The sequence below is a fragment of the Salvelinus fontinalis genome, unplaced genomic scaffold (genome assembly GCF_029448725.1).
Source record: "Salvelinus fontinalis isolate EN_2023a unplaced genomic scaffold, ASM2944872v1 scaffold_0051, whole genome shotgun sequence".
NCBI lineage: Eukaryota > Metazoa > Chordata > Actinopteri > Salmoniformes > Salmonidae > Salvelinus > Salvelinus fontinalis.
The window spans coordinates 24,506-38,763 of record NW_026600260.1 but is presented as its reverse complement, the minus strand read 5'-3'; the positions used below and the strand labels follow the sequence as shown (position 1 = coordinate 38,763).

Here is a 14,258-nt window from a genome sequence, read left to right as displayed (position 1 = left end):
AGAAATGGTCTTTCACACAGTTCGCAACGAGCCAGGCGGCCCAAACTGCTGCATATACCCTGACTCTGCTTGCACAGAACGCAAGAGAAGTGACACAATTTCCTTCGTTAAAATACATTCATGTTAGCAGTCAATATTCACTAAATATGCAGGTTTAAAAAAAGATATACTTGTGTAATGAATATAAGAAAGGCATTGATGTTTATGGTTAGGTACACATTGGTGCAACGACAGTGCTTTCTTTCGCTAATGCGCTTGTTAAATCATCACCCGTTTGGTGAAGTAGGCTGGGATTTGATGATAAATTAACATACACCGCATTGATTATATGCAACGCAGGACAAGCTAGTAATATCATCAACCATGTGTAGTTAACTAGTTATTATGTTAAGATTGATGTTTTTTATAAGATAAGTTCAATGCTAGCTAGCAACTTACCTAGGCTCCTTTCTGCACTCGCGTAACAAGTGGTCAGCCTGCCACACAGTCTCCTCGTGGAGTGCGATGTAATCGCCCACAATCGGCGTCCAAAAATGCCGATTACCGATTTGCTCTGAAAACTTGAAATTGGCCCTAATTAATCGGTCGACCTCTCTAAGGGGCACTCTACCTACCTGCAGCCAGAGAGCCTGCTTCATGGCTCTATGCCCATAGTCCACCCTCTCTTATGTAACAGTTGCCCATCTTTGTTGTAGAGCTAAAAGATAGGTCTGTAAACACCAAACAGTCGAGTGATGTTTACAGGCCTTTACCCTCCCCCATTACATCTCTGGTGTCAAAGGAGGGGTGAGACCGGAGTATTGTTGAGGGAACTGTATATGCATGAATGGTGTTTTTGTCTTGACTCAAATTACATGAACTCTCTCTCTCTCCCTCTCTTTGTTTGCTCTCCGCTCGGACTCGACTGGCCACTCAGCAGGGCGAGGATCGCTCCTCCTCCCTGTCTCCCACAGGTAAGACACCAGTCACACTATTCCTCCATTTCCCTCTACGGTTACATCACGGCTGCCATACACTGCTCGGTGCAGCTTGTCCTACTGGCTTCCAGGGAAACCATATTATAAATGGATGTGAACTTGAGCGGCTTCCAACACACTCCTCCCTCTCTTTACTAATTTACTAATTTCTGTATTCCAAATTGACCACTACCCCCTAGATGTTCCTGTGGATCTGAAAGGATTTTACTCCACTGTCTATTCACTCTGCCGCTCTCCCACCTGCTCACATCCTGTTCTGCTTGCAGCCCTCCAATCACCTTCTTACCCCAGACCTGTTGCCCCGCCCTCCTGCCAGGGGCCCGCCCAGCGGCCAGACAGCTTCCTGTTTCGCCTCAGCCAGAAGGAAGAGCAGAGGAGAGGTATGTCACCGGATCACAACCTCTGGATCTTGCTGCATGGCCTTGGGAGCTTTCAGAAGAGAGTGTTGGTACCTCTTGAGCGTGCAATGCGCATGTCACAATTGAGTGTCGTATGTGACATTGTTCTGGTAACTGTGTCTGGGCTGATAGACATGTCTGATTGGGATCCTGCAAAGTCACTGAGCAACACTGTAGATAGTTGATCAAAATAGAAGGGGGGCGGTGGGGAATCATTTTCAACATGGACAGATTTCTGTTTGAAATGGGTGAGGGGAAATTGTCAGCTTTTTGACTTGTATGTATGATGTTCAGCTCTGTTGGTTTTCTGATCCCATCTGTTACTTTGAGTGCTGTCTGACTATAGGTCAGAGTTCCGCCTGTCTGCTGCTGTAGAGTTCCGCCTGTCTGTTGCTGTAGAGTTCCGCCTGTCTGTTGCTGTAGAGTTCCGCCTGTAGAGTTCTCGAGAGTTCCGCCTGTCTGTCGGCTCTAGAGTTCCGTCTGTTGCTCTAGAGTTCCGCCTGTCTGCTGTAGAGTTCTCGAGAGTTACGCCTGTCTGCTGTAGAGTTCCGCCTGTCTGTCGGCTGTAGAGTTCCGTCTATCTACTGTAGTTTGTCTTCTGCATTGTTTGCCAGGCGTCTGATAATGTCATTGTATCTGTAGAGAGCTGGACTTCACCCTCTTCAGAATAAATGATTAGCACCCATTCTGCTTTCACCAGCTTTTGATCTTGTATGTGTATGTTTGAGCCTGTCTGGTTCTGCCTTCCCCCCCAGGTGATGGTGCCGCCCCCAGGCCGGAGCCTGAAGAGGTGACCCCTACCCAGCCTCAAGGCCCCATGGGAGAGGAGGCTGCTCTGGTGGAGCAACTGCGGAAGGTGAACAACACCCGACAAACAGATTCTCCCCCCTTTTGACCAAGCCACTAGGGCCTGGAGTTTCTACTGGGTTCCTTGGCCCATATTCATAAAGCATTTCAGAGGAGAAGTGCTGAACTAGAATCTTCAGATCATAATTAGATGGACACGGGACCTGATCCTAGATCAGCACTCCTACTCTGAGATGCTTTATGAGCCCAGGTCAGATCACAAGGTCAGGAAAAACTCCTGGCCCTACTTGTGCTAATCCCCCTGTAATTGTGTCCTGCTCTATTTTGTAGAACATAGAGTCACGTCTGAAAGTGTCCTTGCCCAGCGACCTGGGAGCAGCACTGACCGACGGGGTCGTCCTCTGCCATCTGACAAATCATGTGCGGCCACGATCCGTACCCAGCATCCATGTGCCCTCCCCTGCTGTGGTGAGTGTTTGTGTGTGCACTTTATGCGTGTGCTGTGCATGCATACCATACGTGCATTAGTGAGATGTCAGTTTTAGGATGAATTTAGTCAGTCAGGAACACTACACTTCAAGCATATCAATACAACAATGCTCCTTTTTACTCCTTATTACTGTCATACATTTGCATTTGGGTTATGATCAGACACTGCATATGTCCCAAATGGCACCCTATTCCCTACATAGTGCACTACTGTGACCGTAGGCCCTGGTCAAAAGTAGTGCACTATACAGGTAATAGGGTGCCATTTGAGATAAGCCGATGTCGTTGTGCTTATCGTTGTCTCTGTCCATCAAGCCCAAACTGACGATGGCCAAGTGTCGGCGGAACGTGGAGAACTTTCTGGAGGCGTGTCGCAGGATCGGGGTTCCACAGGTAAGACCTTCACATTAGTTGAATAAAGGACTGGTATACAACTCACTAGTCCTCATGCTAAAACGTCTGTGTGTTTGTGATGGGTTAGAAACAGCATGTGATACAAGAGAACCTGTACTGACGGACTGTTCTTCAGATTTTAATTTGCTAGCAGCAGACGGTGACCTCACCAATTTAGTTAAATACCTAAAGGCTACTGTCAGTGCAGGTTTTTCTCTTCTGTCATCAGATTTCTTCCCTCTACTACTCTGCTTTTTGTATCAACACTAAAGTTTAGCCTCGTTCTCGGTCCCTGCTCTTTTTATCAGTTGACTCCAGCTAACTCAACTGGAAAACCTGCAGAGCTTTTGTAAACTTTACTTGGAGAGCCGCTTGCCTGTTACTAACAGTAACTTTCTCTTTCTGCTCCTCCGCTCTTCTTCCTTTTAACCGTAACACTTCCCCCTCAAACTCATCTTCCATCTGTCCGTCCAAACACACAACTCCCCTATCTATGTAATTGTATCCTTTGCCTGGCCATTCTCTCCCCTGCTTCATCTCCCATGGGACAGGAGAGGCTGTGCACAGTGGAGGAGGTTCTGGATGGCCGGAGAGGCTGTGTTTACGGGACGCTGGGGGTCCTGCTTTCCATGGCTCCTCCCCCCCTCCTAATGCCTTCTCCCCCGGCCCAGCTGGCAGGCTTCGCCCTCTTCTATCTGTCCACCATGTCTGTGCTGTGTGCCCTGTACTGCAACCTGGTGCCCCACCTCTGAACTGTCTGTCTGGACCACACAACCCCTTCCTCACCTTACCCAACTGGCTCTCCACCACTCGTACACACACATGCGCGCTCACACACCACTCGCACTCCTACGCGCTTCTCATTTCATATTGCGCCGACTCCCATCACCACAGCGGTATCCATTCAGACGCAGCAGAACTCAACAAGGGAAAAACGCAAGAATGAGAGTGGACCTCTCTGTCCCACTCTACCATAACAAAGAGGAGCGCTCGCCACTGCCTGGTTTGCCATCCACTGAAAAGGGAACAACTCCATATGCCAAAAGCCATATAGTAGGTTTTATCTTTTGTTGTTCCAGTTGTTTGTTGGGGAAGGTTACTTGCTTCCACTCAAGGAGTGGTGAGGTGGACCTTCAATGCTCCCTCGTTACCCTTCTGTGATGTACTGGCACTGCCCCCATTGAGAGAGACAGCGAGACCCGGAGGTTGCTATGTTGTCAATGAGCTGTCTGCTACTGTACCTACCTACTGAACCTCCTTCTGTGCCTTAAGTTTGTCCGCCTGCAGACGTGTGTGCCTGTGTTTTTAGATGGAACCTTCACACCCGAAAGCGCTTCCATTGCACAGATAACATCAAAGTCGATGTGCTTGTCATATGTAGCCTACGTGCTTCCTCCTATCCGACTGCCTCTGAGAAGAAACAACCACGAGTAATCTGACCATTCAACGCCCTATCGCTTCTCTTCTTTCCTGACTCGAACACGGCTTCGCCTTAGCTGCAAAGTCAGTCGGACGTTTTTGCCTAATCAAGAAGAGAGCAGGTAGCCGAGGGTAATTTGTAAGCCTTTGAGTCCTTGCTGACGCACAATCAAGTATCCTACAGGCACCTTTTTCTCCTTGACTGTCTGTGATCAAGCCCCCCTCTGTCCTAACGCTCATTTTGTGGCTCCGGGGTGATGTTACCCCTCGGTACAGATCTAGGATCTGCTTCCCCTTCCCCAATCCTAACCTTAGTGGAACTGAAATGCTCAAATCAACCTACATTTTACATGTCGACATTAGGTAACGTTGTTGAACGTGATGTTATGAAAATGCTTTTAAAACATATGATAGGTTTTGGAGCACCTAGCACAAGCTTGGAAAGATGTGGCCACAGTCATATTGAAAAAAACGTCATGGGAATGGTAGAGCGTCTGCACTGAACTGTACGCATGGCTTTTTGTTCAAGAAGTGAATAAAGGAAAAGCTAAAACTACCAATTTGAGATGGAACAACAATAAAACAATAACAATCATGTTAACAAGCCTGTATTGTCCTGTCAAAAAAGTTTTGAGCTTAGTCAGATGTAGGCTATATAATTGTAATTTTCACATGGGCAGGGGCATCGGATCTACTGTTTCCCGACATTAGTAAGGAGCTAAATACATGACGTCCACAATAGCAAAGCAGTTAGCTAGCATTGAATAAACTTGTATAGTCCAGTCAATAACCCAATTGCACATGTTTCTGTGTTCATTCAGCGAGCAAGGTCTAGCTGTGTTAAACATTACAGTAGTTTAGACGGGCATCGATCGTACTGTTAGCCGAAGTTAGCCATCAAGCTAGCTAAGAGCAAAAAGCTTAGCTAACCGCATGGTAGTGCCCACAATAATAGTCACTTTTGTAGGCACATGGTGTACACTATGCATAAAACAGTATTCAATATGGTTTGCAGCGAGGGACTTCAGATGTGCCAAACCTAAGCGAGGCTAGCTGGGCTAGAAACAGCTGACTAGTAAAACAAGTATTCAGTTAATGCAAGCTAACGTTAGCTACAGACATGTAGGTTGTTAAATGTCCACTCCTATTAAATCAATTGCAGCTAGTAGTCAGACTTACCACACGATGCTGCCAGTATCCATAGTAACATTCTGCACTGTCGCAAGCTGTTCTGATAACATCGCTAGCTAACTAACAAAATATCCATCAATGATAGCTGAGCTTGGAGTGGTTTTGGTCTTACTACCTAGCTCTGATAGCCCAGCTTGCACAAGATAATTTTTTATTTAACTACGTAAGTCAGTTAAGAACAAGTTCTTATTTACAATGACTGCCTACCAAGAGGCAAAATACCTCCTGTGAGAATGGGGGCAAACAAATTATAATGTAGGACAAAACACACATCACGACGAAAGAGACAACTACACAACATGACAGAAACACATGACAGCACAACATAGTAGCAACACATCATGACAACATCGCCACATGGTAGCAGCACAAACATGGTAGATAACAATAGATCGTGTTAAGCAACCACACGTGTCAGTAAGAGTGTCCATGATTGAGTCTTTGAATGTTGAGATTGAGATAAAACTGTCCAGTTTGAGTGTTTGTTGCAGCTCGTTTCCAGTCGCTAGCTGCAGCGAACTGAAAAGACGAGCGGCCCAGGGATGTGTGTAATTTGGGGACCTTTAACAGAATAGGACTGGCAGAACTGACGATTTTCTAATGTTTTTTTTGTACTGGTTTAAGGGTTTGAACTTGCTTCTTTATCACATTTGGTTATCAAAAGCACTTTTAACTTACTACAATGTTTCACTTTGTCTTTAACCTTTAGTGGGTAAAATGCTAAACTGACCCAAGATCAGTGTAGAGGCAACTTCACTCTACCCCCATTTTGTGTCTCAGGTGTGTGATGAATGTGTTTAACACTAGCCTGGTTCCAGATGTGTTTGTGCGGGTAAGATGGCACAAACAGATCTGGGACCAGTCTATGTAGGCACAAGCTGTGGTAACAATCAGCCCCAGGCTACGGCAGGACTACAGTGCCTTCCGAAAGTTTTCACACCCCTTGACTTTTTCCACATTTTGTCACAAAAACGTATTGATTTCAGCGTTTAATTTTTAATTAAAAACATAATTCCACTTTAACATTATGGGGTATTGTGTGTGTTCCAACAAAATGTGGAAAAAGTCAAGAGGTGTGAAAACTTTCTGAAGGCACTGTATATCGCAATGAGTGCTCTTATACCGTTCTCTACGAAGACAAAGCACATATTTTGTGAGACAGTGAATCTGTGGTTTGTTCCAAATAGGACCCTATTCTTTATAGTGCACTACTTGTAATCAGATTCCTATGTGCCCCCTGGTTAGAAGTAGTGCACTCAATAGGGAATAGGGTGCCATTCGGGGGACGCAGGCTGTGTGTGTAGTTTGTTGTTGGTCTATGCTGAATGACAAGGAGTAATGTCTCCTCTGGCTCTGAAGAGCGGTGTGTATGTTCTCTCTGTCAGTGGTCTGTTTGCTTCCAGTGTGTGTAACCACGTGCCTATCTCTCCTGTGTCTTCTGTTGTTGACCTTTCAACTCTTTCCCAGAGCTCCTCCTTCCACAATAAAATGAACCAAATATTTGGTGTGACTTCCTTCCTCTTTGCCGCCTGTCTTCTCTCCCCGCTACTTCTGCTTGTGTTCAGCTTGTTCTCTCTCTCTCCTGCTCCCTCCATATTTGCTCCTGTGGGATATGTTGTTCAGTGGGTGTCTCAGTTCACAAGTCCCTACTTATTGTAACCCTGTGCCTGTGTTTGCACACCTGCTCCCTGCTCCGCTTCCATGCTCTCCTCAAGGTCATGCCGTTTGGATCCCATTCACCTCCTTTTCCATCTTATGTTGAGTTTGTCTTTCCATTTGTGTTTATTTCTGTTATCTTTTGGTAGTTTATTATTTACCCATCCATTGACATACCCTTTTTTGTTCTCCCGTTTCCCCTCCTCCCTTTGTTGTCTGTGTGCGTGTGCTCTTCATCTGGCCTCAGACCCAGCTGTGCCTGCCCCTCCACATCCTGGAGGAGAGAGGGCTCCCCCTGGTGGCCGGGACGGTACGTGCGCTCCTGGAGCTGGCCCCGCCCAAATACACAACCTCCCCTGCCACCACCACTAACCCTCTGGCCATGTAGGGCAGCAGAGTTCCACACTCAATCATGGATGGACAGATACAGGACCCACCCTCTTGCTCTCCGAATGTACGTCATATGGCTTTCCCTCTCGACCACCCCCCACTTCCCCTCAACCCTAGGCCCCCTCCCCCTCAACCATACAGGGTCACCCAGCCTTCCCAGACAGGTCTTCCCCAATGAAGAGAGAAGAGGGAGCACGAGTACGTCAAAGAAAGGGATGACTGTCTCTTCCTCTGTGTCCTCACACAGACTGCTTACGACTTGCAGCCTCTAAAGACTGACGGACGAACAGATGGACAACCGAGATTGTCGCAGACAAACAGTCAGTTGGACGGCGAGTAAGAGTTGTTTTTTATTTTCTATTATTAGTCATTTGACTTCTCTCTCCATCCTCCTCTTATCTATGTTCAGTAGGGGGTGTTTTATTTTCTATTATTATTTCATCTTATTTTTCATATTCCTTTTACTTTCACATGTTAGATCCTTGCATGTCAGAAGGGTTGGGTGGGTGTATGGGGAAGGGTTAGGAGACTAGGAAGTTGTCGGTTGCATAAGTAACCTTTTAAGGTCATGTGCTACAAAGAGCAACAATAACGGTGGTGGTCTGTCGTCATGGGAACATTGATGCTGCTAACACTTAAAATGGCTGTTATTAAATGAACCCGTCTTTTTTTGTTTTGTTATTGTGGTCAAAACACGAGCTGGCTGAATCAAAAACCGGTGCTGGATTAGAGAGAGAGAGGGCGCTCCGGGAATCTACGCTTTATACTTTCTCAAAATGTGTACAAAACATTACGAACACCTTCCTAATATTCAGTTGCACCCCCAGAACAGCCTCAATTCATCAGGGCCTAGACTCTACAAGGTGTCGAAAGCATTCTACAGGGATGCTGGCCCATGATGACTCCAATGCTTCCCACAGTTGTCAAGTTGGCTGGATGTCCTTTGGGTGGTGAACCATTCTTGATACACACTGGAAACTGTAGAGTGTAAAAACTTGACACAAACCGGTGAGCCTGGCATCTACTACCATACCCCGTTCAAAGGCACTTAAATATCTTCTTGCCCATTCACCCTCTGAATGGCACACATACACAATCCATGTCTCAATTGTCTCAAGTCTAAAAACTCCTTCTTTAACCTGTCTCCTCCCCTTCATCTACACTGATTTGAAGTGGATTTAATAAAGGATCAGCTTTCACCTGGTCAGTCGGTCATGGAAAAGGAGTTTTTCTTAATGTTTTGTACCCTCAGGGTCATTTTACAGAAGTGGTGCAAACTGGGACAAAAAAGAAATCGCATTTGTATCCTATTTTTCCCCAACTTTCAGCACACGTCTTCCAACATATTTCAGGTAGACATATATACTACTCACACACTTTGTTTGTATTGCATATTTGAAATATTTATCTGAATTTACCTTTACCCCCCCCAAAAAAGTGTTATTACAAAACACAGTGAAAAAGTTGCAATAAAGGAAGAACCATGCACAATAGTGATTATTTTGATTAACCTTCCATTATAGATTCATTGGAGAAATAATTTGCAAACCAAATTGACAAAATAACAGGCGTTTCGGTGGAAAGGGTGTCAATCATAGACATAAATGGAGGACTCCGATAGATCTAACTCGTTTCAGTATAGACATTACCATTGAGGGATTCCACTATTTAAAAGTAGTCAACTGTGTGGGGATTCCTATGGGTTTGGAAGTGATCAGCCAATGATCAGAGAGCATCGGCTTCTTCAAATTGGGTTGCCTATTGTTTGTAAACCAAAGAGTAAGGTAATATCCAGAAGCCAAGACCAAGATTTCTACCAGGACTTTGTTGGTCCCAAGATCCAGACCCAGTGAGTTGAGGCCATGACAAGTTAAAGACCGAATGTGGTCTTGGGGGGGGGACTCAGTCAGGCTTTCAATTTACTCCTGAACGCTGTAGTAGTATAATGCACAAGGTGCAATTTTGAAAGTGGGTACATGGTGGTCCTCTGTAGCTCAGTTGGTAGATCATGGCGCATGCAACTTTAAAATGAAAATGGCCTCAATGGCACTGCCCGTGCTGTCACAGATGCCATAATGGCAAAGATACAACGATGAAACCTCTGTATATCTCCATGGTGTCAATTGTTTCGGTTGTGACTTTTTCAATTTGACTTATTTTGAACATCAAATGAGGTTGGTGGCACCTTAATTTGGGAGGACGGGCTTGTTGCAATGGCTGGAGCGGAATGTATGGAATGGTATCAAACACATGGTTTGTTGCCATTCCATTTGCGCTATTCCAGCCATTTATGAGCCGTCCTCCCCTCAGCAGCCTCCACTGGCTAACATATTGCTAGCCATCTTTAATTTCCACATCTTCTTACGTTACAGCCTTATTCTAAAACATACAATATTTTTTTCACCTCATCAATCTACACACAATCCCCCATATTAACAACGCGGAAGCATTTTTTTTTTGTTTTAAAAATGTATCTAAAAAAAAAATGTTTTAATGAAATATCTTATTTACGTAACTATTCAGATCTTTTGCTATGAGACTCGAAATTGAGCTCAGGTGCATCCTGTTTCCATTGATCATCCTTGAGCTGTTACTACAACTTGATTGGGCATGATTTGCAGAGGCACACACCTGTCTATATAAGCTCCAACAGTTGACAGTGCATGTTAGAGCAAAAACCAAGCCATGAGGTCGAAGAAATTGTCCGTAGGGGAAGGGTACCAAAAAATGTCTGCAGCATTGAAGGTCCCGAAAACACAGTGGCCTCCATTATTCTTACGTTTGGAACCACCAAGTCTCTTCCTAGAGCTAGGAGGTGACCAAGAACCCAATGATCATTCTGACAGAGCTCCTGAGTTCCTCTGTGGAGATGGGAGGACCTTCCAGAAGGACAACCATCTCTGCAGCACTCCACCAATCAGGCCTTTATGGTAGAGTGGCCAGACGGAAGCCACTCCTCAGTAAAATGCACTTGACAGCCCGCTTTGAGTTTGCCCAAAGGCACCCAAAGGACTCTCAGACCATCAGAAACAAGATTCTCTGCTCTGATGAAACCAACTCTTTGGCCTGAATACTAAGTGTCATGTCTGGAGGAAACCTGGCACCATCACTAAGGTGAAAGATGGTGGTGGTGGCAGCATCATGCTGTGGGGACATTTTTCAGTGGCAGGGACTGGGAGACTAATCAGGATCGAGGGAAAGATGAACAGAGCAAAGTACAGAGATCCTTGATGGAAACCTGCTCCAGAACACTCAGGACCTCAGACTGGGGTGAAGGTTGACCTACCAACAAGACAATGACCCTAAGCGCACAGCCAAGACAACGCAGGACTGGCTTCAGGACACGTCTCTGAATGTCCTTGAGGGGCCCAGCCAGAGCCTGGAATCTCTGGAGAGACTTGAAAATAGCTGTGCAGCGACGCTCTCCATCCAACCTGACAGAGCTTGCGAGGATCTGCAGAGAAGAATGGGAAGAAACTCCCCAAATATAAGTGTGCTAGGCTTGTAGAGTCAAGGCTGTAATCGCTGCAAAAGGTGCTTCAACAAAGTACGAACTAAAGGGCCTGAAGACTTAGGTAAATGTGATATTTCCATTTTTTTTTTATACATGTGCAAAACTGTTTAAAAAAAATGTTTTTGCTTCGTCATTATAGGGTATTGTGTGTAGATTGATGAGTGGGAAAAAGTCATGGGGTCTGAATACTTTCTGAATGCACTGTATGTACATCCCAAAAGCGTACTTTACACATTTCTTGATATATGAGATGTTTGGTACTGACACTATTTAAAAATAGATGAAGATTTACCAACTTGCTCAAAAATGTTATCGGAAATGTTTGCAGATAGACTACTCACCATGTGGTCATGCTGGAGAGGGGTGCAATCCCAACACCTGGTGATATTTGTAGGAGTTGCTTAAGGCACAGTCTTTTATTGTGTGTGTTCAGTTAGTGATGTCAAAATGTGGGACAGCATTCTTTTTTTGGAAAGATGTTTAAAAATAAACAACTGCTTATTAGATCAGTATCTTTATAATATAACACCTCTCAAAAGAAATGTGTATAAACAATTACTTTGTACTATATTAATTTAACAATATATTTGGTATTGCCTTAGAACATATTGTGATGTATATAGATGTCCTAAGTTTGGAGACTTAGCTTTTTATTTTTTTTATATATATATTTTTATTTTTTTCGGGGTGGGATTGCAATTTGCACCGCTTCTGTAGAATCACCCATGTATAAAGCTGTAATTCATGTGTTTTTCCACAAGGAGTTGCGTTCTCGTGTAGCTACATGGATTGGACGATGTCCCTAAGCGCTGGGCCAAGGAAGTAAAATAAAGAGTACTATAAGAAAAGAAAACAGGCCTCTTAAAAGGTTAGTGTTACGAGTGGGATTGGTTCAAGCTGATCCTAGACCAGCGTTTACAGTTAACTTCTTCCTTGAGCACAGCTCAGTCAAGTCTCTAATCAAGGGTGTATGTATGGGCAGGTTGACTGTATGGGCAGGTTGACTGACAGCATGACATCAAGGCCTGCAACTTTGCATTAGTATCTGTGTTTTTATCTTGCAGTAACGGTTATTTCTTATTGTAGTCCACTCTACTGATGAGCTGTTGGGGCCGGCCAGGTTCTGGGGCTAAGGCACTGGGGATAAACATACACTACCTTTTTGATTTTCTACAAACAAACGTTTATTTTTTTCTTGTATTTTTTACAAACCACCTCATCACCTTCACATGTGAGTTCAACATGGTGTGTTGAGACCGTAGACAAGTATTAGTGAATATGACAGTGTCTCCCTCATGCACAGAACTAATCTTTTTATCACTACATGTAGCCAAGTTTGTATGACATTCAAATGGATCTACAGATTTAACTATTGACATTGTTCAAGACACCAATTTTTGTCATGATCAAGTTGTTTTTGGTGAATTGTTCAACCACATCTTATAGACACAAATGTGGCTCTTGCTACACACACAGGTGTGCATATTGCTAATTTGGTCTGGCAGCGGTTACAGTAATCTGCCAGACCGGAACAGTATTTATTTGTCACTAACGCTGTCCTTAGTGAACCCCATTGACAAGGTCGTGTTCATTAGGCACCAAACAGAAGAAAACACACTGAAACAGGGATTATCTGTACTTGTCCAATAAGAAACATTGCAGTTCAGTTGCATGCCCTAATGAACATGGCCCAGCTCTACTTAGAGCAGTGTTACCCACAGAAAGTCAGGTTAACGGACTGACTCTTAGTTCTAATGAGGCAGACACAACCTCTTGTTCCCAGGGAGGGGGATGAGGGAGTGCTAGCCTTAGAGCTGACAATAATACTCTGGTGAAGACTGACCCAAGGACCACTGATTGATGGGGTCGGGGATCTTGTAGGCAGATTCCCAGCCTCCCTTTCCAGAACTCTTATCTAAAAGAAAGTTAAAATAGTAAAAACATACCTCTGATATATATTTTTCCTTTCAGAAGCTACGTAGGCTGCCTAGTTTGATGCACATCCCTACAGTAAAAGCTACGTAGGCTGCCTACTTAAATGCACATCCCTACAGTAAAAGCTACGTAGGATGCCTACATAGATGCACATCCCTACAGTAAAAGCTACGTAGGCTGCCTAGTTTGATGCACATCCCTACAGTAAAAGCTACGTAGGATGCCTACATAGATGCACATCCCTACAGTAAAAGCTACGTAGGCTGCCTACATAGATGCACATCCCTACAGTAAAAGCTACGTAGGCTGCCTACTTAAATGCACATCCCTACAGTAAAAGCGATGTAGACTGGGAATCTGCATACATAGATGCACATCCCTACAGTAAAAGTGATGTAGACTGGGAATCTGCCTACATAGATGCACATCCCTACAGTAAAAGTGATGTAGACTGGGAATCTGCCTACATAGATGCACATCCCTACAGTAAAAGTGATGTAGACTGGGAATCTGCCTACATAGATGCACATCCCTACAGTAAAAGCTACGTAGTCTGCCTACATAGATGCACATCCCTACAGTAAAAGCTACGTAGGCTGCCTACATAGATGCACAAACCCTACAGTAAAAGCGATGTAGACTGGGAATCAGCCTACGTAGCTTCTGAAGTGAAAAAATATATTAGAGGTATGTTTTTGCCATTTTAACTTTGTTTTGATAAGACTCAGAGTTCTGAAAAGGGAAGTTAAAGGTGATTTTAAATATATTATAAATGTTTTGTTTAGATATTTTCACCCCTCTTAACTTATGTCGACTGACTGGGGGTTTCTCCAGCAGAAATCATGTGCCCCTACTGCTGGGTCTGGACCCTGTGACATTTGTCCAGTAAAATAGATACATTCCATATGTTTACAAGTAGGTACCAGATAAAGAGAGGACCTTCTTTCATGACCGCAACATGGTCTTTTTTACTTTTTACACTGTTTGCTGAGAAATTGTCCCTGAAAACATGTACAAAATTGAATTATTATTTTCTGGAATTAATATTTGGAATTCTTTAAAGTGCATTAATAAAAGTTACCCATTTCA

The 14,258-nt window shown here is 44.3% G+C and overlaps 1 protein-coding gene across 12 annotated transcripts in view; it reads left to right on the top strand.

Moving 5' to 3' along the window:
* Positions 1-14,258, top strand: part of LOC129842548 (DISP complex protein LRCH3-like) — a 70,873-nt gene extending 56,615 nt beyond the window's left edge. For 4 of the 12 annotated variants that reach the window (XM_055911138.1, XM_055911132.1, XM_055911142.1 and 1 more), the window contains 6 exons: positions 920-953; positions 1,244-1,357; positions 2,131-2,231; positions 2,513-2,650; positions 2,987-3,064; positions 7,240-7,671. In XM_055911138.1, coding sequence (XP_055767113.1) covers positions 920-953; positions 1,244-1,357; positions 2,131-2,231; positions 2,513-2,650; positions 2,987-3,064; positions 7,240-7,479 — 705 coding nt within the window. In that variant the 3' untranslated portion in view covers positions 7,480-7,671. The other 8 variants (XM_055911136.1, XM_055911131.1, XM_055911141.1 and 5 more) reach the window with 4 other exon arrangements.